At 45.3% G+C, this 27939-nt stretch overlaps 1 protein-coding gene across 6 annotated transcripts in view; it reads left to right on the top strand.

Annotated features, from left to right (window-relative positions):
- Positions 1 to 27939, top strand: part of ARHGEF12 (Rho guanine nucleotide exchange factor 12) — a 1284704-nt gene that overhangs the window by 34777 nt on the left and 1221988 nt on the right. For 4 of the 6 annotated variants that reach the window (XM_069614336.1, XM_069614337.1, XM_069614335.1 and 1 more), the window contains exon 1: positions 17834 to 17965. The exons of the other annotated variants lie outside the window; for them this stretch is intronic. In XM_069614336.1, the coding sequence (XP_069470437.1) occupies positions 17847 to 17965 (119 nt within the window). In that variant the 5' untranslated portion in view covers positions 17834 to 17846. Of the gene's footprint in view, positions 1 to 17833; positions 17966 to 27939 lie in introns of those variants that run through there. 6 annotated transcript variants of the gene reach the window in all.

Here is a 27939-nt window from a genome sequence, read left to right as displayed (position 1 = left end):
GCCCTTTCTCAACTACTTTTTTAGGCGCTTGGAAGTACTACTGTTGACATTGTTTTTTATAATTTGTTACTTGTATGTGGCTTCCCAGTGGGTTTGGAGGCCCCTTCCCTCCTACCTTAGAGGGTGGTCCTACCCTCATAGAGGCAGCCCGCCTTCTTGGATCTGAGAACGCGTGTGTGGGAACGAGCAACTTCATAAGCGTTGGGTGCTTTGACCCTTCTCTTCGCTCTTTACCAGTGTTCATTAATTTGGTAGTGTTTCTTGACCTCAGCGGGTCGGCACTCCTGTGCTTCTATATTATATTATTCACTTTGACTTGTTGAGGACTGTTTTATTTTCTACTTGATTCCCAGTGTGTTTCTTTTGGGGTTCACTGGCATGTGGAAAAGGAGCACCGTCAGTAGGTACTTTTTAGGGCATCGTTTTTGCTTCAGGGACAGTGTCTAGTAGCTTGCAACTTCAAATGTTGCCCCCTAACTTGTATAACCAGAAACCTTTTGCGTTCAGTCGCCTGCTCCTCCATCCCCTTCCTTTGTAGCCTGCCTTAGGCTTGGTGCCTGTCATTCTAACTGCCATAAGTGAGGGCTTTATTACCACGTCCATGCTTTTGGCCTCAGAGTGGTGCTGGGGACCAGAGATGCCTGCTCGTGACGTGCTACCTGAAACCAATAAATTGCAAATTTCCTAAAGCTCCTGGATATCGCAGCTATTCCTGTTCCATGTTGCCAAAGGTAGATGCAGTGCAGCGCCTCCAACCTGGATGTTGGTCATTTTGGATGAAGTCCCATCCTTCTACAACCAGGCCACCTAATGGGGAAGCAGGGCAAATCCCTAATATGTCCCCAGAGTAACCTGCCAACGGAGTAGCGGCTACAGCTGCAGATTGCTTTCCCCATTCTTGAGCAGAGCCTGTCTTTTACCCTTGCAACACAAATACCTTGTGAGGGGGACTGCCAGCACACAGGTACATCTCTGTGCTATGGACCTTAACAGCCATGTTGTAACTTCGCCTGATTTCAAGGTTTCTGAAAGGCCTCTTAATCCTTTGGTCACAGCTTTGCAGTGCCTAATCGCCTGCAATTACCAACAAGGTCATAGTTTGGGGGCCATAAATTAAATCCTTTAGTAAATTAGGCACAACACCCGATGGGAACACTGAGCGATGGATGACCAATCCCATTCAGGGAGGGGGAAAGGGCACAAGAATAAGCAATCGAGTAATTGAACAGTCGTGACAATCGGCAGCATTGTTTAAGAGCACAGGTCCCTGCAGGAAGCGTCAGATGGGATGAGACCAAGTACCTGGGAGAAACCAAGACACCTAGTCGTTGACTGGGAAACAAAACAAAGCGCCTCCTCTGATGGGAGGCAGCTTAAACGACTGGCTTGGGAGGACGACTCTTGGCTGGAGGGTGAGAATATCACAGCCTGATAAACTTGGTGCGAAGAAATGCTTGCTGGTTGCAGTTGCCAAGAAGCAAGGTGCTATATCTTTGGAGCTGAGGCTGTGCCAGGTGTGGTTCTGGGTGATAGGCTGACCGTTCAAGAAGCGAGGTGGGCGCTGTACCTTTAAAAGTGGGACACTCGTAACCAAAGGTTGAGAATGCTGTGAAGTTCTGTACTCCCGTAATTAGGCTGTTGAGCCAGTTTGAGTTAACCCATTCTTACACTCGAGTCCTTTACACGAGCTGGTTTTACTTCTATGGTTTAAAATATTGTTTTTGAAAATTACTCTTTAGGGTTTGCAACACGGTCAAGTTTGGATATCAAGAAATGGCAAAATATACTATTTGAAATTGCTCAAATATAAAATCACATGTCCACAATTCATATTTAGAACCACTCATCGGCAGATATAGAAAATACAATTGTTATAGTTTATCTGATAAAATATCTTCTTACCCCCTCTACTCCTTTTCAAAATATCTTCAACACATGGATATTGGAAATTGACCTTGACAATGGCAGCCAACTTCTCTAGAGCTTTAAAATGTACGCCGATCCCAGCAGTGACCCCGTTAATTATGGCTTTATTATACGTAGGAGGATCCAGGCACATCTCGAGCCCCTCCTGCATCCACACCATACATTTACAATTTCGTTATTTTCATCCATCAGTTCAAGCTCCCTTCTGTTCTTCCTGTTGTCTTTCCTATACCGCATCTGTCTTTAAAGCCCCTCCCCCCATTTTCATTTTCCTCCAGCAGACTATGGCCTGGCGATCCCTGGATGGTGACTTCATGCACCCTAAACTCAGACAATATGTGCTTTGAGAACGCTATTTTGGGTGATTCGACAGTGTAAAAGGTCAATAACTAGTTCATTAAATAATGTTAAAGTTACCGATTAAAGAGAAAAATCATGCTGTGCATATTATGTGGGATGCACTTTGTTTCCTGGGTGAACTTTGATCTGAAAGCAATTTCCTCCCATTTTCCGTGGTGTGTATTCCCTTACGCATGATCCACAAATCTGATTTTAATTTTTGCCACGTCTTTCTAATCCGGTATTGGATACTTTATCATTCCGAGAGGCTTCATTGGTTTTTGTAACGGGGCTGATTCCTGGAAGCCGTGATCTGGCCATTGGATGGGAAGTGCTCGAAGCTCCGGAAAAAGCATCTTGCACTAAAAATAGCATTTTACATGGGATGGGCTAACATGAAGCGCCTTTTAAATGATATTGTTTAAAAAATCATCCAGTGATTTTTAGATGCTATTAAAAACACAAAGATGAACTTGCTGATATTTTTGCAAGATGCTAACTGACCTAAAATGCCGCAATGTAACTTGATGAAAGGGTGTGATGATATCTCTATATGTACAACTATAGACACAGCTCTGACAGCTGGAGGTTGGAGGAGGCACACCTCTTGGCTGTATCTGCGATGACTAATTATGAGAGACTTTCTTAAAGGAGATAAGTTTTGCAATGGAGAGTGTTCCAATTCTTTGGGAAACATCTTTCACAATTTAAATAAGCGGCTTTGTGACCAGAGCCTCACCTTGAATATATATATGTCTTTGATAGAGAGCCTCACCTTGTTGTTGAGGGTATTCCCCTATTCCTTTTTAAATAATGGGAACTGAGGGATCAAAATTATAATTTGTTGTCCAGGAGCCGAGTATCTGGCATCACCCGTTGGGCAGCAGCTAACTCTGAGGAACCAGGCGCTAGAACATAATCTAACATGTGTTCGAAATGCAAACTTTAACTTTTTGGCCGTTGTAAATTATGCTTTAAATGTCACTGAGGTGTCTCCTTTATTCGTCTTTTATATTCCTTCCCACACAGTAAAGATCACATGGCTTAGTATGTTTGGCATCACTTTGCTGGGGAGTCTAAAGTAACTCCTGGTAGCTGTTGGTTTCAAGTCAACCAGTCAGTCCATGGCTATAAGAAATAAATGGCTCCCAGCTCCTGCCAACTTCAAACCCAATCTTGTATAGGCCTCCTTTCCCAGGAAACACATTTCTGTACATAGAAGTCGAATTACTGTAAATTTATTTTTGGGTTTTGTATTTTTCTTTAATATGGTGCGTATTCACACACCTTTTTCAGTGTTTTGCCGTTTGAAAACAAAAGGAAGGGGCAGGGACACTTTATCCCCATATGTGCATAGAAAAACAAACGACATTAGTGATGCGATCCTTTCATTAAAGAAGTTCACACAGCGGTATCCAACCTTTTGGCTCTCAAGTTTTAGACTACAACGCCGATAAGCCCTAGCGAGCATAATTAATGATGAGTTCATGGGAGGTTACATCCATAACATCTGTGGAGCGAAAGGTTGCAGACCCCCTGACCTAGGATTAAGGGCACAACTCCAAGGTACTGGAGTTGGGAGAGAATCAGTGTAGCTCCAATGAGGATTTTGTCAGCCTCATACATTTTCATTGTAACATTGTCCAATTCACTACAGTTGGGACAGGATCTAAGGCACCGATCTCAGGCATGCTCCTGCCTCAGTCTGTTTCACCCACTATCTATGACGACATGCCCTTCTCTCCCATCATATCTTGGCACTACACCTGCTCTCAATCCCGATATGGACCATCGTCCTTTTTTAGCACACCATCGCTATATGTTGGCTCCCATGGTTGTGGCATTGGCCCTGCTTCTGCCGCTCAACACTTTGCTCTCATCCATGCCGTTCTCCAGCAGCTGCACTGTCGGTTGTTCCTAAAAAAAAAAAAAAAAAAAAAAAAAAAAAAAAAAAGTCCGGCTTTTGACTTTCACTTGGTGCTTGCTCTCTGCTCCCCTAGTCCTTCGTCTCTCTCACTATCCCGGCCTCCTAGTTGCTTGCCTCCACCACGCCACAACGAATGCTTGCAGCAGAACAGTGAGCCATACTTGGATTCCCTCTCATGTTCAACCCCTTTCAATTTTCCCAGTTTTTTACCAAATATTTTGGTCCCCAGTTTCGTAATGGCATTTAAGACTGCCTTTGCTGGACTGCAAAGCGTGTTAGACCCTTACCCTCTGCTTTGCTTCAAGCCTTAACTTATAAGCAGGCCGACAACACGTGATCCATTACGACTTGGACGGTTTAACGCCTCAGTAAACATAAGCATGTAGATAAACATAAGTTTTGCCCATCAGTGTCATGTTTCGATTTGGGGACACTCATGCGTCAAAATCATGCCCCTCAATATTGTTGACTGAAATATGTGCCCATCTTCCAGCCGATAACCCCCTCTGTGAGAGTCTACATTCAAATCAAGTGCTTGTCCTTTTGGGGTTTTGCATCTTCTGCATATGTCTGGGACATTGCTTACATTAATGTAGCAGTCTCATTTAGTGTGTGACATTGTATCTTCCGTTCTGCATATCCCATGTTGCTCCATTATATGTAACGTACACAGATTTAGGCCGACTGGGAAGATGACCACCTTCTTTAGTATGGGTGTCCGCTTTGCTATGGTGTGTGTTGATGCACACAAGGCATTTGGGAAGACCTTCCTATGGGGGAGCTGCAACACCATTACTTATTTAGAGAAGGCCGAGGAACCTTTTGGGACATGGCTCAGTTAAATATCAAATATTGAGATGGTAGTCCCAGAATTAACATTCTGGAATCTTACCTTCGGTAGAACGTACAGCAATGCCAGGGCAGATAAGCCGCCGCATTTCTAGGAATGCACTAGCATACGCTCAAGCCCCTCGTGCATTCAATATTACATTACCTACAATTCTCCAAATCTACCTTGGAAACGCAAAGAGATTATCACCGTGCAGAACTGTCATGCACCCAAGCTTTCAAAAAACCTACTCCCTCTGTGTTTGTAGCATCTATTTTCTGCCGCTCTCTCATTTAATCTTCCCCCTCGCTTGTTTATTTCCTCCAGCAGACTAAGGTCTGGATACCCTTGCTGCTGGCACAGAAGGCCACTTCATTGACATGCATAAGTGCTCTGAAACTACTATGGTGTTCGTTTGGCGCACTATAAAAGCTTATGAGCAGAACATAGCATGTGCATAGTGACCAACAGAATGAAAGATGCTCTTTCACAACTGCAAGGGCCTTTTTAATCCCCCGAAAGGGACCTGTTAAATCCCCCAGCGGATTGGAAGTCTGAGCCCACTTACCTGAGTGAGGTTGCCTGTGATGTCACTAGGCTCTGTAGCCATTGCTTAACACACTGAGTTGCCTCGTGGTTTCAGTAGTCTTACTTTCGGATTTTTTGACTAGACTTCTTTTTCGTACTTGGTAAATGGCTGTCTCTTTCTGGACTGGTCTGTAAACCTCTGTCCATGGTTTCATTGTAGGGAATGGCACCTTCTCAGCTGGCACGTGACTTACCTGCTGGTAATGGTTTCTTAGCTGCTGTTTTGGGCATGCACAAGTTTCCATTCAACATTACAGCTGGCTAGATAGGAGTAAGTTTGATAAGTGTGTTCTACAAGTTGCAACCCGCTGAATAATCCCCCAAAGCATTTCGCTTGGAGTCTAGTAAGCACTACTAAGCCCTGCATAATCACTATCCCACAGATATTCTTCTTTAGCAGATCCTTGTACCTTGCATTGGTAGTGATGAAACCGGGAGGTACAGAACGTTGTTGAATTACTACTTGGGAATCGCAATTATTTAATTCTCTTTGTGTCCAACCCCCCCACCCCTCAGTGGTCCACCCCTCTTAACTCCCTCTCACAATCCTCCCCGCGACCCTCCCCACACCTTGCGCTCCTATACTTTCCCACATTTCCATCTGCTGTCTCTCTACCCACTGCCCCCTGCCTGTTCCCCTGGATGTTGGTCTGGTTCCCCTATTGTATTGCTTATTTGTGCATCAACCTCAAAGCTCTGATTAATTTCAAAACGGTCATTTGGAAAAATATATTTTATTGATTGTTTTATAGACCTGTACCAAATAGTGCTTTATATATTGCTAGACAACATGAAATGGTACATTATTGTGGTTGTCAAGTCTATGAAATGGTGCAGTTCACACAATTTCAAGCAGGGGACAAAAATTCAAGTTGCAGGCTGCTAGCCAGCCACAGTCAGTCACCACTGCAATTCTAACCATACACACTGCACACCATTCCTTACTTACCAAGAGTTGGCTATCCCTAGTCAATGGATAGTGGCGAGTGCACATTTTGCTCCCTGATTTCAAGTATATTGCTTTTACATCTATCACACACCCATCTGAGATGCAAATTATAACATTGTGCCACTCGTTTGACCCGTTATCATTTAAATGTTTTCTAGAAGAGTCCTAATGCTCATTTATACAAATTCCCAAGCATAAAGAGTTAATATCACTTGGGTATGTTTGCATGGTACCAGTTGGTCTGGGTAGCCAAATGTCAAGCCAACCAGGCTCTCCTAGACTATAACCAGGAGCAAAATAGCTTTGCAGCAATTTCAAACCCTGCTCATGTTACACTGACCGCATCCAGTAGGCTCCTAATGCTCCATTAATGGGAATCGAGCTTGCCACAACTTGTTGCATGTGCCAAAAATAGTCTGCTTCTGTCCTCCGTAGATCCACAATCTACCCATCAAATGTATCCGAGTTTTTCTTTGTACCCACACGCTTTTCTATCTCTGCATTTCTCAAAATTCTCACACTGTCCATTAGCTCCAGGCAAGCACCCACTCTTAGCAAATGTTTGCTATCTGTGTGCTCTGTTCGTGTTTTTCATCCATGTTCAGGTAGTTGAAAAGTAGCAGTGCTCTTGGGGAATTGCAAATGGAGGGGAGTGGATGTTCCATGCTGCTTTGCCTCACCTTACCACCACAGCCCAAAGAGTACTAGAAGCTATCCTGCTCTCATGTGGCCACGAGTTGTCATCCCTCTCTTACACCCATGAGAAAGTGTGGCATGTTATCCTGCGCGTATGTGCCCTGGGAAAAGTAAGCGAAACTGCCGTGTCGAAGGACAGAGTAGTGGAAATCCTCTTCTACTCATACACCCAGTAATGTAGTTAAAGCCATCCTGCTCTTATCCACGCAGGAGAGATGTATAGAAATAATCATTTGTTCATGCACCCAGGAGAGTTTGCTTGTGTGTGTCTTTCTGCTCTCGTGTGGCAAGGATATCGTCCCAGAAGTAATTTTTCCTCTCATGTGGCTAGGGGAGTGCTGTGGAATTCATACTTTAGAATTGGCCAGGAAGCAGTAGATTAAGACCAACTACTCCTTTGTCACGACCCAAACCCCCAGGTTGTGTATATGTCAAAACGAGCAGGACTAAGATCACTTTTGATTGAGGGGTTTCCTCTGGGGGGGGGGGGGGGGGGAGGAGGAGGAGGAGGAGGAGGAGGAGGAGGAGGAGGAGGAGGAGGAGGAGGAGGAGGAGGAGGAGGAGATAATGCGTGAACTTGGCTGCAAAGCCATGGATCAGCGTTCATAGGGGACGCACCCACAGCATTACAAACTAGGGTGTGGAGGGTGGTGGTAATAGAAGAGCATAGATGGAGAGGGAGCACGGCAGGGGCAGCTCGAATGGGGAGTATTAAGGTTAATTGGTGCTATCATTGATGGGCGAGATGTTCTTTGAAAGGTTAGGGTCTTCAGGTACTTACTGAAGTTTAGGATGAAGGAGGCTTGTCTGCATTGGTAACTTGTTCCAGAGACCGATTGTGTAGCAAGAAAAAGGTCTGTTTCCTGTTCTTTCCCCTCTGGCAGTTCAATCTTTGTGATAATGCGGCTTCTCAGGGTGTATTTGCTTTCATGCAGAACAGTTTCTCTACCAGGTCAGGTGGTGGTTCGGTTGTGACTGCTTTGTAGGTGGTGCATGCCGTCTTGATCAAGAAGAGTGCTTGAAGAAGTAACCAGTGCAGCTCTTTGAAGGTGGGAGTGATGTGGTTCAGTTTTTAGTCCTGTGATGAGGCATGCAACAGCATGCTGGATGTCTGTCAGAGTTCCCACTGTGGTATCTGGGACTCTTGCCAATGTCCAGGTGAGAGATGACCAGGTCTTGGACAGCTGAGTTCAGGATGAAAGGCTTGACTTTTCAGAGGGAGCAAACTGGGACAATGCTGCTTTGGTCTTCTTGGTGTGTCTTTTTTTAAAAAAAAATGTATTTTTTTTATTTTTTATGAGGAATATGGTAAAGTTGAGATTTGATCTTTACAACCCCCCCCCCCCCGCCCCCTAAATCAGCCATTTGTAGACTTTGGCTTATTTGGTGGGGATGCATAGGTGAATGAATTGTCTGTCTGATCTTAAGGAGTTAGTGCTTGACATGCCAGCTTGGGTGAGAGACTGACAGTGTTTGAGTTGAAGGATAATATTGAGGCAATTGATCTTTTGGTAAAGCTGCATATCATATGCAATTGGTGTATCGTAATGTTGTATGCAGGCGAGTTGTTCTACCAGAGGTTCCTTGTAGAGGTTGAAGACTGTGAGGTGTTTGGATGGAGCCCTTTGGAACTGTGTAGGTTACTAGGTGGCACTGGGATATTTTTAGGCCCTTCTGGGCCAGTTGGTCTCTGTTGGAGAAGTGGGAGGCGAAGCACTACAGGACTGCCAGTCGAAGCTTGTGCTTTTGGGGAGGACTTTAAGGATTGCTTTTTAGTTGGTAGTTGCGAAGGTGATTGATTAGGACCAGTATGCAGGGGGTGCCCTATTTCCAAGATGTGTGTCGTATCAACAATAACTTGGAGGTTTTCGGTCTCACTGCTGCATCATGGTTGGTGGTGGGTTTGAGGGCTGTTAGAGTGTTGGTCAGGTCTTCAAAATTGTCATGAATTGGGTCCATCTTGATAGATTTAAAGCTGGTATGTCTCACCTATGAACATGTTTTGATGATATTACATTTCAATGGATTTGGGTATTGTGGGGTCTCACAAGGGGTTGATGGCCTGGAAGATTGATCTACTCTTGTTGGATTCTTCCAGGATGGTCGTTGTTAAATAGTTTCGTTTTTCTGTGGTGAGTGTCCTGCATGCTGAACAGAGAGATGTCTGAGCGCTGAGGTGGTTCCGTTCAATTGTCCCCATCACTTTCCTTATCTATGCTTGACACGCTTGCTGTCAATGTGTACCAAGGAGTGACAAGCTTATTTTGTTTACTCTGTTTCCATGGTGCATGGCTGTTGATGGGCTTGGGTGGCTTAGTGCACTGATCTGGGTGTTCACTTTCTCCAGGGCTTTGAACGTAGAGGACAAGGTGCATCCATGTGGAAGTTCTCATAGTACAATGGGGTGTCTTATTGGTGTGGCCCCGGTTGGTGAGTGGTGGAGCAGGGTGGGTATGGCTTTGTGATCTGTTTAGTACAAAAGTAGATGAAAGGACATACCAGGACACATTTGTTGCCTTTGTTGTGGGTTCCTGCTGCAATGAGTGGCTTGAAGTCCATGGTGTTCAACAGTTTGAGAAGTGTCTCTGGTTTTCTTTTTGGTGTGGCTTTTGGGCAGGTTGAGGTCTCCATACAGCTGCAACTTAATATAACGAAGACCAGGGTGGCTCGCTTTGGACCCAAAAACCTTCTCGCGGCAGGGAAGTGTCCCCAGAGTCCATGCTTTTTGGGGGCTGAGCTAAAGTTTGCCTCCCAAATTAAAAATCTAGGGTACATGTGGCAGGACAATCTCAGAATTGAAAGCTAGGTTAGTGCCATGGTTCAGACGGTCTTCTATTCTTTGCCTATGCTACAAGTCCTGCCATTTTTTTTTTCTCCAGACGATGATCCAAGCCGTTGTAGTGGGTTAATTGGTGAACTCACACCTAATGCAACAGCCTTCTCGCAGTTCAGACGATGTCACAGACTGCAAAAAAGCACTGAATGCTGCTGTACGATTGGTCTGTCGACTGGGTCGGTCCTTCCACGTTCCGGCCTCTCTGGTAGGCTGTGGAAGATGGAATTAATTTTAACGTGGCTTGTCTGATATTCAAGAGATTGAAAGGTCTTACCCCTCTTATTTGGTGGATAGACTTGGCTGTTACCAACCGGCCAGGTTACGTTCAAGGCACCAATTGTTGATGATCCTGTTCTCTTCTTGTGTCTCAAGAGAAGGTAGACTGTTTGCGGTCTACGGCCCAAAGCTGTGGAACAGCCTCCCTCAGCAAATCTGAGCTCTTGAATCCATTTACCAGTTTCGTAAAAGCCCTTAAAATCTTCCTTTTTAAATGGTTGATGGGGGGGAGGGGGGTATTGAGGCTTTTATCTTTGTCTCATCGGAAGAACGGTCCTTTATGCTGTCTGCTCAATATCTTGTATACCAGATGTGCCTTTATATGATTTCGTTTGTTCTGTGCCAGTCTTTAAATGTTCAGATCAAATCCATGGATGCTGTTGTGATGTGGTTTCTGCTTCCATTGAGAAAGGCCTTGGTGGTTTGGGGTGGTCAGTAGATCTGGTAGAATGTGCGAGTGAGCAGGAAGTGGCAAGGAGTTCATTGATGCAGATGTGCTCCTGGAGTGTGCATTTTCATATGGACTTGTTAACAACAGTGACCTCTCTACTGTTCTTCTCTTGGCAGTCATTGGGTTGGATGCTGGACCATGGGGGCATGAGGACCGCTAGGATGTGGGGTGTTGGGGTTGAGCAATGTCTTTGCAGTGGACTGTGAAGTATCTGCTGTTGCACAGACTGAGTCCCTAGCTGTGCTAGACTGTTTATTTTGGGCAGTATTTCGTACAACATCCGGAGAGACCCTAACATTTGCCACCTCCCTCTAACTGTCCCTCTTCTACCTCAAATTCCCTGAGTTGCCTGGGAGACGAGACCCACAAGAAAAATGGGCACACATGGAGTCTTGCGCAGATTCCATGGGTAATGGCCAAAAGGTTGGGGAAGGCCACAGAAAAGTTCCAGGGAAGATCCATGTACTGATGCAGAGACAATGGGTGATCTACAGCGTTGTCAAAGCAGAAACACAATGATGCACACATAGTCAAGGAGCCAGAATAGGAATTTACAGGTACACGCACCTTCATAACGGCGTATCCTGAAGAAATATCCTTGTGCGCCCTCCCTGTAACCTAGGCATATGTCCACAGGAGTCTTCCTTGATATTTCTTGACTTAAACTGATCAGACCTCTTTCTACTCCTAGGAGGCTCCTTAGCCGACTTGTCTACCGTTAATACTGTATTGGCTTCAGCTGGGGCCCTCTGCGTATCATTATTTAGCTCATTTAGCTCATTGATGCATGTGCCTGTATGCTCCACTGTTTTAGCAATTTACACGGCCTTCTCAAGTGTAGGATCCTTCTTCCCGAGTAACTGTTAAGACTGGTTTTCTATACTCTGGCCTCATGGGCCGAGGTATAGGATACCACCCTATAATTGGGACAGGGACAACTCTGGGAGCTATCGACAAACCAGTTCAAGGTAGTAAGGCGAGCGGTCAAGGCTGAGTCTAAGGAAGGGTGAGCCTGGCAAGGCGTCTACAATGAGTCCAAAAGGTAAGTAGACAAGAATAACCCTTAGACAATCGGTTATAAAAAAATAACATTTATTATATGGCCAAACGCAAACAATAGAAAAATGACTATGAGCAGGTAGAATTATCACACAAACTAATATAAAACCTATATAAACAACCACTTGGACAGTGCAATAACACAGAAATACTACACAACACCTGAAAGTTATGGTGAGTAAATCATATAGAAATGTCAGATCCCAGTAACCACAAATACAGTAAGTCCAGCCCTAAAATGAATGGGGCCTTATGGCCAAATGTTCAGCAAAGTTCTGAGGAAGTTTGTGAAGCGGGAAACAACTAAGGTAAGGGTCCTGGGGACCTGGGAATTGTTCCAAGAGTTGGAAGATACACTGTTGCAGTCACCAAAACTGTCCCTGACTTTCGCAACACTTGCCGGAGCAAGCGGTGGCAAAGCCAAACAGTGGCAAACGTTTCTAAAAGTTACTCTTTTAAAAGTGGGAAGATAGGAGCCAGGTAAGTACCACTGTAACTCGCTGCCCAAACTGATTCTTCTTTGGACTTAGCAGATCATCGAAAGAGAGTCCAAGGTCGCATTTCCCACAGTCTGCTCCAGTTTTTGATGTCCAGGGGTTGCAGGTTCGAGCACTCCTCCGGTAGACGACTTTTGCAGTTGCACGGTCTTCAGGATGGAGAATGCAGAATAACTCTATGCAAGGTGTCTTGGACGATGGCCACCGATGCATGGCGATACCAGGGTGGACACAGTAGGCAAAGTTAGACTTTGCCTACTATCCCGGGTCCCCTCGATGCAGGAATCATGAAATTTTGCAGGGACGACTCCAGTAGCACAAGCTGTTGATCCTCAAAGACATCTGCAGTGCAGTTGCCCAAACTCTGAGATGGCCAACCACTGGGGATTCCAGTGGCAATTCCGATGGCTGTTCTTCGCAGGATACTGTGCTGATGTCGAGAGTGATTGTTCCCACCACCCCATGGGTCAAAGCTACTTTGCAGGACTTGTGGAAATCACTAGCCAGGCAGGGCTCTCTCAGGACAACAGCAGAAGTTGGTCGCCAAGCCTTCTTCTAAAGGGTCTTTGGTCTACTCACTCGTCTGGCAGCTGGACAGGATACTTGGCTCCTTCAGGAAAATCCAGTATCCCTCTGGGGCATGGCTGTAGGACTCTTCTTCTTATTCAAAGTCAGGTGAGTGCTCAGGCTCAGCCCTCCAATGGCAAGATCTGCCCCACTCTTGTATACCAGCAGTAGTACAATTAAGGACCACTGTGGGTGTCATTCAAGCATGCACAACTGGCATTCCAGCCCCAGTATGTGGATTGGGACCAGACAGTCCCAGCCCGCTTCTTGGGAACACACACATGACTCAGCACTAGCACATGAAAACCAAGGCTTTCCCGGGTAAGTGTATGACGTTCAAAAGAATTTCCTGGCAGGGCAGGAAGAAGGTCCCAGAACAAGATGGACAAAAGAACAAGCAAAAACCTTGATGCACGACCATGCTTGGACAAGCCACCGTTGATAGCCAAACGCAGTAGGGCTAAAGAAAAGTATTGCAAAAATAGTCATAATGCAACTGCTGCCAACAGCTTGTCTTTTAGGCAAATCAAATGTAACCACAAAAATACTATGTGTAGGCTAGGGTCATGTAAAAATAACCCTATTGCACTGCGAAATGATGCAAAGTTACCCCAAAATATATAACTTGTAACAAGATGAGGGAAACGGTTTCTTAAGACTAGACAGTTGCCCCATGACAAATGAGCAAAAGTCAGTCGAGTGAAACTGAGGACTTTACTTCAATTGAAAAAGGTCGGCTCAGATTCATAAATAAAAACGCAGTTTAACGGTCCCTAGAAATGGAGGTAAAGTTGCATTAAAGAGACGTCTTTCGTAACAATCTTCCCTGACTTTGTCAATGCTTTTGTTCATTAATCCCTCAAATGCTCCTCTTGCCCATGGCCAAACTCACATTTCATAGTCAGTCCCCTCAAGGCTCTGACAAACATTTCTCCCTTCTGTTTCCCGCTGGTGAAATGGCTACATGTGCTAATTTTATTTCTTTAATGGCCAAATGTTTTAGCAATTTCTGAAGGCTGTTCTCAGAGGAGTTTACCTACAGCCTTGGGCGGGTCTGGAAGCCTCTTGAAAATGACTTGACTAGCATGACTGAGGCAGTGGAATAACAGGGCGCCTTTCCTTTCATTTGATTAATTTGGATCATAAAGAGCTAAAACCTATTTTAAGAAGTCTTCTTTCCACTTAACCTGCATTTCACCTGTGTCTAACCGGAACAGTGTTGGGCCCAGAATGTTTGCAATGAGGCATGTGGCGAATATTCTTTTGGATTAGCGAAGTGCTTGTCCTTGCTTTCTTTCTCCCCTTTATTACTTTAGTTGCACTTTGATTTCCTTTTATGCACTGAATGAGTAGTCCCACATTGAGTTTTGAGGAGGGTGTCCATTTAATGCTTTTGTGCACAAGCGTTAACTTTCCTTTTAGGCTTGCAGGGCTCTGAGACATGTTGCTATGGTGACTGCATGCGTGCAATCTCCTGTCATTGACTGGCGCCAGGTTGCCATGCACTACGGCTAAAGTTGGTACTGACGGCACTCGCTGCCCCTTCACTTCTCAAGTGAGGGTAACAGTCTCTGGCCGGATTGTTGGTATGTTTCTGGGGTTTAGTTCACGAGCACAGCAGGTTTTACGGTTTGTTGTTCTGTGCTCCTGTAAACAGCTGCTGTGACACTCCACCCTTGTTGCTGTTGGCCCACGAAATATATGCTCGATACACTCTGGGTGCCGACCAAAAGAGGCTGGGAAGCAGCGTAAGAAGGGAAACAAAGGGATGAGGCGAACAAAAAAGCACCAACAAACTGAAGTGGTGTGGGGGTGTTTTCCATTCTAAATTACATAGTAAACCATGTTAATCTCTGTCCACTCTTGTACTTAAGTTGTCTTTGTTGGACTAAACCTGACTGGCTTCCTTCTCCTGAGTCCTGCTTTATGTCTTAAGACTATTGCTGTGTCAACGTGGAACATGGGCCTTTTTCCCGCCAAACGGATCTTGTCAAAGCCTGGTACCACATAGTGATTCAGGAAATTGTGCTTGGCTATTGCTTTATCTTCAGTGATCAATCCATTTTTGTGATGTTCCCATTGTCCTTTTTCCTTAAAATATTAGTTTTCCAAGTGAAAATTAACTTTATTTTATTCGATTTCTATGGAATGCAACTTGTTTCTAAAAAAAATATGTTCTTGGCCAGCAAAAATAGGTCCAAGAACAAAATCCATGTGTTACTGTACACAGTTTTAAAAGGACAGAAACTGGAGTAGGTTGACCGAAATAAATCGATGAAGACTCCTATCTTCTGGAGTCCGGAGTTATACATATTACTTTGGCTCCGTTCCACGGGATGAATACATTCATGATCCTTTCTTCTGATTTTGGGGAAAAGGATCAATCTGTGGCCTGGTTCGTGGATCTCATCTGTCCGCTTCTGTGTGTCAGGGCACAGAACAAAATCCTGCTGGTTTCAGTGGACTAGGATGATTAAGCCACTTTGATCAGGGCTAGTACAGACCAACACTTAAGTGGCGGGTGGTCTGATTTAGTATATTTTGATTGTAAATAGGAGGCCCACCCTTTAAGAGTGGATGCTCCCCAATGGAGTTGTCCTAGGTCAGTGCACGCATGGGCATTTTCCTCCAGATGTCGTGCTATCCATTGTGTTCCTGGGAACCTGTAAATGGGGCAAGTGCGCACGAGAAGCAATGCTTCGAGCTGGCGAACCGCCAGATCGGAGCATTGCTTCTCTTGTGCATTTTCCCATTCACAGGTGCCCAGGAATGCACAATTGATAACACAACATCTGGAAGAAAATGCCCATGTACTAGCCCTGATGAAAGTGGCTTAATCATCCTAGTCCACTGAAAACCGGTAGGCTTTTGTTCTGTGCCCTGACGCACAGAAACGGACAGACCGAGATCTGCGAGCCAGGCCACAGATGGACCATGAATGTATTCATCCTGAGGAATGGAGCCAAAGTAATATGTAGAACTCCGGACCCGAGAAAATGGGAGTCTTCATCGATTTATTTTTATCCAGTTTCTCTCTTTTTAAAACAGTGTGTACAGTAACAAACATTTTTTGTTCTTTCACCTATTTTTGCTGGCCAAGAATACATTTTTTACAAACAAGTTGCATTCCATAAAAAGAGAATAAAATAAAAATGTTTACTTGGAAAACAACTAATATTTTAAGGAAAAAGGACAATAGGAACATCACAAAAATTGATTGATCACTGAAGATAAAGCAGTAACCAAGCAAAATTACCTGAATCACTATGTGGTACCATGATTATTAGGGGAAGATTCGGGTGCTAGATGCCCTCATTTGGTTCTACCCATGGATACCCCTTGTCAAAGCCTGACACATGCCCAGATCAGACAAGACTTAGATTTATAATGTAGTCTATGGTAGGGACGCTCGTCTCTCAAGTGACTCCCTTTGTAGAGTCTCCATCTTCTCTTGAGGGTCTCCCCTCAAAGCACTAAGAGGTGATTCTGATCACAAACGGTTTAGGCAAACTCTGTTGACTTCTTCAGACAAAGGGGGTGGGGTTCAAGGGCTAGCATTTTTCTTTTAACATGTTTTTCCCTGATCCTGATGCCAGACTTGTATTTCCTGTTTAAGGCCACTGCTCTTACACTCGGCCATGACATGAATCTTTTTTCTTTTTCTTTTTTTTGTAAAGGGCTGAGACAGGAAAGCCTGTGCTGTGTATTACTATCCTTGGGATGAACATTGTACCTACATGGAACTATGCGAGATTGTGTGTCAGTGCTCGAACAGGGGGATGCATGGCCACAGTGGAGTGCATCGTAAGACCTGCATGGATGGTAAAAGGTATTATGTTAGGTGGGACCTGCTACCGAAATTTTCATTTTCGTAAGCGCATGGAGAACATGCAAATGGAAGCAGTGTGAGGTATCGATGTGAAAATATTAGGGCGATTCTGCATGCCACGATTGCAGTGTGGTGACCTAAAGTTGTCAGTGGGCTCTAGCTATAAACCAGCATGGGGTTGCTAGTGTCAGGATTGAGGCGTTTTGTTTCAGGGCCCGGTTTGTCAAAGGTCAAGGACAGAGGTGTAGTGGTAGAGCTGTGAAGTACTAGCATTAAGGAGAATTTTATAATTTCATTGAGCTTGGGTGGTGGACTGCGAATTCCATCGTACTTGCCAGTGTTGCACATAGGATTATGAGGTGGCTGTATTTTACTCCTTACAATTCGGGGGTTAATTTATTGTAGTGGTTAATATACCCATTCTCAGTGGGAGTGCACCGCATAGCACATGCATGGTTTAAAGTCCCCTTTCAGAATATTATTAGAGTTCCTTCCTGTGGCAGTGATCTGCTGATGCCACTCATCTGAACATATCCGTGCAGCAGAGGGCAGACTCCTTAAGGGCCCTTTGGTTCCTATGTTTTGTTGATAGAAGTGGTAAAGTGGCTGGTATGCTTCTCCATTTAGTCTTGGGTGGGGGTGGGGCTTAGAGATTCATTTGGTGTGGAAAGCGGCTTAAGTTGGGCTTCATGGTCCAAGGCTCTAGAGATCTCCAGGCACTTTTGCGTGTTCTCCTTATATCTGGGTCTTCAAACTGTGGGGGCTGAATGATGGGCGGGCACTTTCAAAAAGTGAGTATTTGACTTCTTTTAATAGAATGTATTAGCAATTATCACATGGGGACGGGGGTGGTGGGTGCAACAGTATTTTTCCTCGAGGGGGCACGGCATCAAAAAGTTGTGAATACCACTACATAGTCGCGAACTCCGGGTCTCGGAAACTAATTCCGAAGGTGCTGTATAACTGCTACAAATCACCCCGCCCAGTGTTGCCAGAAGACACCCATGGTGTTTAAATGTGCTGATGATAACCAGTCCAGTTGTGTGAGCTGTGACGGCCGATAAGGAAGGAGGAGTGATGAAGACTCGTTGCCTACTTCATCGTAACGGAAAAACAGCAGAGTGCGCAGCTACGCGAAGAAGTGGCCTGCCTGCCGCTAGGAAGTTGAGCTTGCGAGTGCCAAGAAACTGGAAATTGTGAGTATCTATGCACCTTATACAACGGAAAAAACGCGCCTCGTCGGTGCAAAAGACATCTGCAGAGTCGGACATGCACAAAGTCGTGTGTGCAAATTATCCTATGCAACGTCGCATACATTGTGAGTTTGTTTAGTATGCATGTGTATTTGAACACCAGTAAAACAGTGGGGAAATCGCCGTTTACCCACTGGCCTTGCTGTTGGAAGGGTCAGACTGTAAGGCCAATGCACATTGGATTAATGGTGTTGCCTTCATAGTAACGAGGTTTTCAATAGCGCTTTGAAGCGTTGTTAACTGTAGCTGGTATTATTTGCAAATGTAAACGTACACTCGGTTTGAAAAGGATGAAAGGTTGAAGCCAGCCCAACGGGCATTTGAGCTTGCAAAGTGCTGCAGTGTCCTTGGCGAGCGCTTAACCAGTGGTCTTCAAACTTTTTTGGCCATGGCCTCCCTCAGCAAAATGTAAGCAGTCTTGGGTCCCCCTAAAAATACTGAATGGGCAGTAAGTTCAAATGAATGAACTATTGCTCTCTGTCACTGCTCCCTGCTCCCAGTATAGTCCCTGGACTCCCTCTTTCCACTCTTAGCCCAGTCCCTGGGCTCTCCGCACCCCCTGGACTCTTCCCCCCCCCCCCCCATCCTGCTCCCACCACTATCCAATTGATTCCCCCACCCTGCTCACAGCACAGCCCCTGCCCCCTCCACCCCCACCCTGCTTCCAGCACAGTCCCAGGGCCAGTGGTGGCTGATTTTTTTTTTTTTAGTGGAGGGGCATTCATATTTCCCCCAGATTAGCCATAGCTACAGAGGATTTTTTGTTTAAAAAGTGTTAAAATGTTGTATTTTAGAGCACACAAAAATTAGGTAAAAAGCCAAACCGTTTGCAATTGGCACTGGGGCCCCATGGGGGAGGCATATATATATTTTTTTTAACTTGACATCTGTGAACGCTGTGGTTTTTCTCTGGCAACCATTTATGTTCTAAAAACTAAGAATACTAATCTCGGAAAAAAGATCCAGATGACACAATTTTGAAAAAAGGAATCGAGGAATTTTATTAGACCTGATTCCTTATTTAAGTATCAGAATTTTAATCATGATTTAATCGTAGCACTCATAACAATTTCACATTGCAGGAAAAGATTTAAGAACACATAATTTTACATACAATTCATATCATTCATACACATGCGTCCATTAGCCATTGATACATACACAACAGTGACAAATATAAGCTAAAAACTTTATCCTAAAAAAGTCATAACAATCAATTACTTATTGTCTTTGTTAAAAAGAAAAGTATATAATCAATATATGAGACCACAACAAATTGCACAAGTGGTCATGGGTTGGGATGGGTCACATCGGTGTCCAAAATCGACCTCATCTCTGGTTTCTCAACCGGTTTCGACGTATTTAACTTTAATTGAGTTACGTCTTCATCAAGAGATAAGCAATTACACTCTTCAAAGCGAAGAAAAACAGCTGGAAGTTCCTGATATAAATAACAGGAAAAACTGCTGCACCAATATGCGGTGTCCCGAGAAATCTGAGCTGCGTAGAAGTCAGCCAAATTATTGTAATTGTCCAATCCTACAGTGTCTGATTAGTTGCAGAATAGAGAGAATTTTGAAGGAAGATGTCAGTCCTCCAATGATTCTGTTAAACCAACACAGCTCTCACCTTCTCATTCCAGAATGAGCCGTCCTGCTTGGGTACAGCCGCTCGTGGGAAAACCTTGAGTCTACCGGATGTCAGGGAAGCTCGGGCTAAAAACTGAGAATGCCACTAACACGCAGCATGCTAAGAAGCAATTCCCAAGATTGCTAGAACTTAGAGGCTGAATGGAATGTTGAAGTGTGTCACAAGTGCGCAAGGTATGAGGACCCTTTTGCCCAAAGAGAACAGTATTAAATATACTACAAAGCAAAAACAACGAGGTGATGGCTGGAAGGTTTAGAATGAATCTTAACCATTGGCATTGCTCTGGGCAACCCTCCAGACCACCGTTCTTTGCCAAGCCATTACAGAAGGGGAAAGACCATATGCAAATCAGGCTTGGCCCCTCCCCAAAGGGGCAGTCCAGCCCGAACTGCTAGGCCACATCCCTCTTTTGTTTTGCTATTAAATATACTACAGCTATTTAGTAGGGATTAGAATATCAGGAATCTGATGAAAACAGAGTATTATGTTGGCTCTTTAAATTCAAACAATAACACCCAGTTGTATTGCTAGAGGAGAGGAGCCATGTTTTTCAAGTTTCTAGAGTGGGGATTGGGTTCATATCTAGGCGTCACGTTTTTCTACAATCATTTGATCCTCTGAAGATGATTTTACTACAATGGGCAGTATCTGCCAAATTTGGGATTAAAGATATAAAAGATAAGTTTTGCGTTGAGCGTCTGAGAGTTGTGGTCGGAAGGCAGGATGCCAGTAATGAGTTTTGTGTTTTGGATGGTGGGCAGGCGGGGATGCAATAAATGGGCCTTGCGTTGTGAGGTTGGAAAGCTAGGATGCAAGGCAAGGTTTTCTTTGTGGGGCGGGGAGGCAGAACGGCAGGTACAGGTTTGTGCTTTGGCCAATGACTTATCGTGCTTCTTTTGTTAATTTGGCTTTATAGATTTGAACTAAAATAATTGACTTGCTATTTTTTATAGCGCTTTCACCAAAGCGCAGTATATAGAACCTACTTGCATACAATTATCCGAACCGAAGTCGATACTCCTATCCGTGGCACAACCACACATGCATATCCCTCCTCCCCGCCCCCCACAGTGGAGTGGTTTAAATTGTTCTGATGACTGAGATGTGAACCCTTATAATCATTGGCAACCGGATAACCTCTGTCTACCCAAACGTCGATAAATTCAAAGTTTAAAAAACAATCCATGTAAAATAATGGAAAAGTAAAAAAGGGCAATTTTCGTAAGTACAAATACATACATTTGTTTTCCACATTTTTTCTTGAGGGATATTCTTTCCAAATATATGCATTTAAAAAAAATATTCTTGTGGTTTGCTAGGCATTAGTAGTTTTGGGAGTTTAAAAAAACTGATCCCAGCACCCATTCTTTAACATTTCTATATTTCCATGAGTGAAGGCGAGTGCTGCTGAAATGGTGGCATCCCCGAATAATTTAAAGCACCCTTTCAGCCGCCTTCGCTGGCAAAAGCCTCCCCAAACTGTACTTTTTTGTGTTGATCGTTTTCTCTTTGTGACATTTGAAGTGGCGATTTTTTTCTTTGTTTTTAACGTAGTTGGTTTCTGTAAACCTTTTTCACCTTATTTTTAGTTTTCTTCATTTGTCTGGTGTTCTTTTTATGTGGGGTACTGTGGTATACTCGGTATGTACCCTAAAGTACAGTTGTGCCTTCGAAGGCGTCTGTTGACCAACCCATGGGATGGGTAGTGCTTGACTTGAACACGTAACCCTATCCGATGGCTGGCGTTGGTACCCACGGTACAAATACCGGCAGCCAGGGGTGCAGCGCAACGATACTACCCTAATGGCAATATAGTGCTTTCCAAATGCAAATGAACCCAGCATACGTCTGTCTCTAAGCGTAAACTTCGGCTGCTCTGCAGCGTGACAATTATGTGCGTGTAATCTAAGCGATGGCTCTACACTTTTAGGCACTGTGTGTACCTTCACGGTAACATTGGGGAAAGCTTAGCATTGCATTATGTGTAAGAATGGATCGTCTCATGTATGGTATGCGGTTGAAAGACACTTGTTACTCAGAGCCTAGTATCCGTCCTGTAGGACAGCTCTGTGCTTAAAGGACGTGTATTGAATCCTGCATAACCATGCATGTAGTGAGCTATTCCTACGTTTTTGTAAGGTTTCTCAGATCTGAACTATGGCGTTTGTGAGACAGTACAACGCGTTTTATGGAGGCTTTGTTTGGTGTTAAGAGAGGAAGTTGTACAGTGTGTCTAACTTGAATGTGTGCAGGCCTTGCATTCCGTGTAGCTTGCAGTCCTGCTTCGTCCTTCCTTTGGTGATGTACTTTGATACTTCTGAACGTTGTGGCTTGTGTCTATGAAACTTTTCTGAAGTGGTTTGATGGCTTAGTGAGCACATCCAATTATTGTTACAGTGAGTGAACGAGCACATGCGGACAACAGTCCTAGCGGCTTCTGTTTTATTTGACACCGGTATTAGACATACTGTGGAAATCGGAGGAGGGTGGTGGGCGATGCATCAACCTCTTGTTGGGGGCAGGAGTTATTGGATGCAAATTCTTGACTGTGTTTGATTGTGGGTGCCAGGTAAATATCCACTGAGGAAAGTGAAATGTTAATGAGGTGCACTTTTTTGCCGAATGGTTCCCCTAGTTATGTTATGCTTTGGTTAGCTGTGGCTTCTTGATTGTTTGCGCCTCTCATGAACCTGCTCCCCATTGTACTTACCGCTCCGTCCCACCTGCTGTTCCCCCATACTTGGAGTCCCTGCTCGCAGAGACTGGACCAGAACATTTTGGTGCATAGCAAAAAATCCTTACTTTTTTTTTATTGTTGGTGCATATGCGTGCCCCACTCCCACTCCCACCCCCAGCTCTAGGTGCCGCCACCAGCCTTGATCTGCTAGTCTTTTCTCTGTTCCAGACAGGACTGAGCTTGGGTGCTGTTCTCCTCATGCTTTTTTAGTTGTCTTTTTCCCCCCTCTTATTAATGTTTTCTTCGTTGTACGTTTTTGTAAAGTTTCTCATATCTGAACTATGGCGTGTGTGAGACCGTACAAAGCGTTTTATGAACACGCCAAGCACCAACACTAGATGGCAGAAGCTTGAAAAAGTCACGAGATGGTAGCCACTATAGTTGAGGTGCCCGTGACCAAGAGGGTCCCTGGGCCTTTGGGCCTATCGACAGCAGCCACCTGTCATCCGGAGTCTGACCCTTTTGCTCCTAGAGTGCAGTAGTGGTCAGCTCGGGTGAAGATGACCCATTCACCTGGCTGGAAAGCAAAGACTGGTGTGCTAGCAAGGGTGTTTTCAGCACGTGTAAGTGAGAAGTCAGACAGGACGTGATGGTGGAGCGCCTGTGAGTCTGGCTCGGACCTAATTTGGACCCGATGGTCGATATCGTCATGCCTTTGCCCTCGGAGGCTGCGTGCTTCCCATTTCACCCTCTACATTCCTTATAGCTGATGACACATTTCAGATCCTCTGTGGACTGCTCTGTGAGGGCAGTGCTGGGGAAGGATGAGCTTTTGGACACCCATGGCTGCAACAATGTATCGGAAGTTGGCCCTGCTACTTCGCCATGGCAACAGTGCAGCTTTGTTAGCTGCTGCTAATTAAGGGTGGTGGCAGGCGCTTGCTGCATTCGAAAGGTTTCTGCCAGTGGGCAAGCTTGATGCTCGCTTTGGCTTACTAGGTCCTTCAACTTTTGGACATCATGGCAGTGGTGGAGGTATCCCCTGCTCCCATCCCAGGTGGATCAGAATAATTCTTTTCAGGCTGTTTACAGGGCAGAAAAACAGACGAGCCTTCACTTCAACAGTGACCTATCATCCTTTGACATTTTGGTTGGTTCGTGCTAACCGCCTTTTGGAGGTTGCAGCCTCTCTTTGCGTTCTGCTCGATCACTTTTTTGCCTTGGTCTGTTATTGAACCTGGCAAAGTCCTCCCCGACGGCTACTCTGAGGCTGACCTTTTTGGGATTTGACTGGGACTCTAGATTGGTCAGGGTTTTTACAATGGATGATGGGATTCAGGATATCCTTGTGAGGAATTGCGCCATCCGCACGGTGGGTGTGCGCTCACCTGGGCTTTAATATTTTTTTTAATGAAATTGACTGATGGTAGATCAACCTCTGGAAAATGTGTGTGGCTAATCCGCACACATTTTCCTGTGCTCACTGCACGACATATGCATACACGTGTACTCTGGCTGGACACAGCCTACAGGCGCAGTTCCCCCTGTCAAATTTAGTTGGGATCTGACAGGTGGAGGACACAATGCATCTCCAGAAGGGGGAGGCCCATATCTTCCCTATGCCATGGCCAGCCTAATTAACTAACAAAGGCTCCATTGTTGTGCCATGCATCTGGTGGCAGCATGTGCATTCTAATCAGAGTTTAATTCAAACAGGCCCACATGGGGCCTGGCTGTAGAGGCTAACAAAGGAGACTGGACCCTCCCCCCCCCCCCCCCCCCCATCAACCTTTATGCAACTGTATGTATCAACCTGATTCCAGCTCCCGCCCTCAGTATTGATTGTCCGTGAAATGTCAGGTCTGGGAATGCGTGTATCCAGTAGTCATCCCTTCAGGGGATTCCCCATTGGAAGGTATGAGTATGTAGTTTGACAGAGCCAGGAAGTCTGGTCTTGCCGCAGTTTCAAGGGAGACCTGCTTCTTTAATCAGAAACCAAAGAGATCTGTTAACCAGAGGGACCCTTTGATCCACAACAGACAGGAAGATGGGTGGGACTTAATATTACATGTTTTTACCCCTTTACCTTTTTGATGCAAAGCACTCTGGTTATGACCTCCAAGCATACGGTCGGGACCCAGGATTGGTTCATTAAAGTGGGCTTGGCCTACACCAACCTGTGTGGTCCATTTGGTTTTTAAAAGTGCCGTGCCACTCTTTTGGCAGATCTGAAGGTTTTACCAGAAGAAAGAACTCATTGGACCCAGGCTGAAGGTACAGTCTGCCTTGCATCTTCTGCCAGTGAAAGAAGGCCAAGACCTCCAATAGGGAAGCAAGATCCCCCTCTCCCCACAAAACCTCTCCCAGTGAACAGCAGCTCCAGAACCAGCACACAGCATGCCCTGGCAGGTTCTGCAGCAAGCTTCTTAGGTGGGTAGTGCCGGAGAGTCTCTGAAGCAAACCAATGACGAGGCAGCTGCCTGCAACACACTCCTCCGCTTTGGGCTGTCTGCCTTAACGGATGACACGAGCCCAGTGAAGAAGCTAGGAGGAATGGATCGACTAGCATCTACCGATGTGTCCGCCTTAAAGGACATTTTCGAAGCAGTTGAGCCCCTCGAGCTGCAACCGACTGCATTGCTGACTGTTAAGCCGCAGTTGCTAAAGCCGTCTGAGACACTGACCAGTGCTTCAGAACCGCCGACCAGCACTGAGACACTGATTCCTGATCCTGAGCTGCCGTGTAGGCCAGCCACCAGCTGTCAGTCCAGCTTTGCTCGCCGAACTGCCTGCTGCCGGCAGCTGTCTCCTGTCTTGAACTCTGTTGCAGAAGCTGCAAAGTGCCCTGAAACTGACTTGACCCTGTCGAGCACCAATAACTTCTACAGCACAAGGTACATTGTGGTTCTGTACCCGTGAGCCTTCTCTGAAGGCCCCTTGTGACGTTCCCATTGCTCCCTTCGTGTTCAAATCCAGTATCCTTGAACTATTGCTATTAATTACTATACCGACTAGCCTCCTGTTAGTAACCAAAGTACATCCCTTTTCCTTCTTTTAAACTGTTTGTCCTCTGCATTAGTTTACAGACTGGGTTGTATTTTTTTTAGTATGCTAGAACTGTCTGTTGTGATAATAATAAAGTAGATATTTGTATACACCCTTGACCTGGACAGTCCCTCTTTTCATTGGGTAATTGTATTTTCGCTGTGGTGAAACTAACCAACAATACACAACCTTTCAGAGATAAGCCTGCAGTTCCGTCCATGTTACCAAAATTGGACAAGGGGGTTTCCAATCTGTTCGGATCCTTTCTGATGTACTAGAGGTTTGGGGCTGATTGATAGTTTAGAAACCGATTTTCATCCCTGGACCACCAGTGCCCCGGAAGTTGATTTGTCACAACCCTTTCAACGGGTTCCCTTTTTCTGACCAACTCTTTGCCCGTGGCAGGGTGCTTCCAGAGACTGCTGAGCCTTGTGGCCTCCTGCGTCCTTTCTGTGCGTTATGCAACCTTAAAGGCGGACCTAGCTCTATTTGGCATCAGTCGGTTCTCAACAGTCAGCTGTGCTCCATATCACATTGTCTTTGTCAGCTTGATCTGAGATGGTGGAGCAACCGGTCCAACCTCAAGACGGTGTTGTGCTTTTTGGATACCCCTCCCTTGATGGACCTAAAGTGCAAACTCCTTTCTAGTGTGATGAGCTACCGTGGAAGACCTTAGGGTAGAAGATTTTTGGTATTCCACATTGCATATCAATATTCCGTAACCTGAGGCCATCTTCAGTGTTTTGAAAGCTCCTGCATCCAGTTTCATATGGACCACGCCACTGCGATTTTTACCTGAACAAGCAGGGTGGGTCCAGATCTCTGCAGCTTGTGGCACTGGTGGTCGAACTGTGGGAATGGGTCCTTCAACAGAACATTCATGTGCAGGCCTTACGCTTTCCTGGAGATGTGAACTCTAAAGCAGATGCCCTCAACAGATTGCAGACTTGAGTTGAAGAGGGAAGGCTCAATTTGGAAGTGATTCAGGACCTGTTTGCGAGGTGGGGAGACTGGTATCCTTTCCGTGGCTACATTGGTGGCTCCTTGGCAATACCGTCTTTCCGTCCTGGCTGGCGGGGGAGCAACCAGAATTTTTTTTTTTAGCATGGCCTGTCAATTTTCTTGGTAGGAGATGGCGCCGTTTTTATTTTGCTCAAATTGACCCCATACACAGGGTAATCTGGAAGTTAAGAGTCAGGGTCTGCTCGATAATCCTGGTGGCACCAGTTTGGCAAGTGAGTTTCTGTTTTTGGGGCCTGAAGCTCATTGACCGGCTTCCTCTGGACCGGCTGTCCCAAAGGCTGGGTGATCTTATCTCGGTGGGATGGCATGGCATTCATTATTTCGCTCTCTTCAGTTGTAAGCCAGGTTCCTAAAGAAATTAATCTGGGGCATTTGGGCTTGTCTCGGAAGAGCATGGAGAACATCATGGCAGCACGTTGTCCTTGCATGAGGATTTGGAACAAAGGAAAATGGGCAAGCTTTTTCACTACTGTCTTGACAGACAAGTCCATTCCATTGTTTTGTGGATTAGATTCTGTGCTCGCCTTCGTTTACGATTTGGTTTTATCGGGAGGATTGCCGTACCCATCTCAGCAATTGCGGCCTACAGATATATGCAAGGACAATACTTTCCTGTATTTAATGTGATTGTGAAGCAACACTTGAGACTGTGGTGCCTGTTTCTGCTTGAGTAGTCCTCACTCTGTCTGGGACCTCAATATTGTCCTCGCACCCTTTGCAAATAAACTATGCCACAGAAGACCTGAGCTTGGTGACCTGAAAGTCTTTTTAGTCCCTATCCCCTCAGCCTGCACAGTTGGTGGGCTGCATGCCCTTTTTGTTAACGCAAAATTTCATTTAAAAAATGTAGGTGCTGCATACTCTCCATACTTTTCTTGTCAAGGTCTCGTATGATTTCCACATTAATTGGGACATTTCACTAATAGCGTTTCTTTTCTAACCCTTCTTCCGAGGGGAAAAGGATGCTCCGCAATCTAGCACTGAAATTCTTCCTGGATAGAACCAAGTTATTCCAGCAGGCTCTTCGTTCTCTACATTGGCAACTTGCATGGGTTGGGTGCTTCTAAAGCAACCATTGCCCACTGGGTAGTCTCTTGTATCACGAAGTATTGCAGGTCCCAGCGACTGCGGCCAACAAAGCCTCCACGCTCATGCCATTCGATCCAAGGTGGCCTTGGTGGCTATTCCGAAACATGTTCCGGTGGAGGTCATTGCAAGAGTTGCCATTTAGGTCTTGGCTTCCCTTTTCTCTCTGCACTTCTGCTTGGACTCCAGTTATCGAGGGGACGCTCGCTTTGTCCAAGCAGTCCTGCAGAACGTGTTTGGTCAGCTAGTGTCAGGACTTCTACCCCTTCAGTATGTAAGTGCTGGAAGGCTTCCAACAATTATGGATGAGAAGTGACGGGACATGGAAGAAATAATAATTACTCACTGTAGTGACTAACGTACTCCTAGTCCAGTCACTCTTCTTTCACATGGACACCCAACTTCCCCACTATATTAGTCCTGACTCAGATACGGC

The sequence above is a fragment of the Ambystoma mexicanum genome, chromosome 9 (assembly GCF_040938575.1).
Source record: "Ambystoma mexicanum isolate Mex_15411 chromosome 9, UKY_AmexF1_1, whole genome shotgun sequence".
NCBI classification, from domain to species: Eukaryota; Metazoa; Chordata; class Amphibia; order Caudata; family Ambystomatidae; genus Ambystoma; species Ambystoma mexicanum.
The sequence above is the reverse complement of the archived record's forward strand: the minus strand, read 5'-3'. Positions and strand labels throughout refer to the sequence as shown.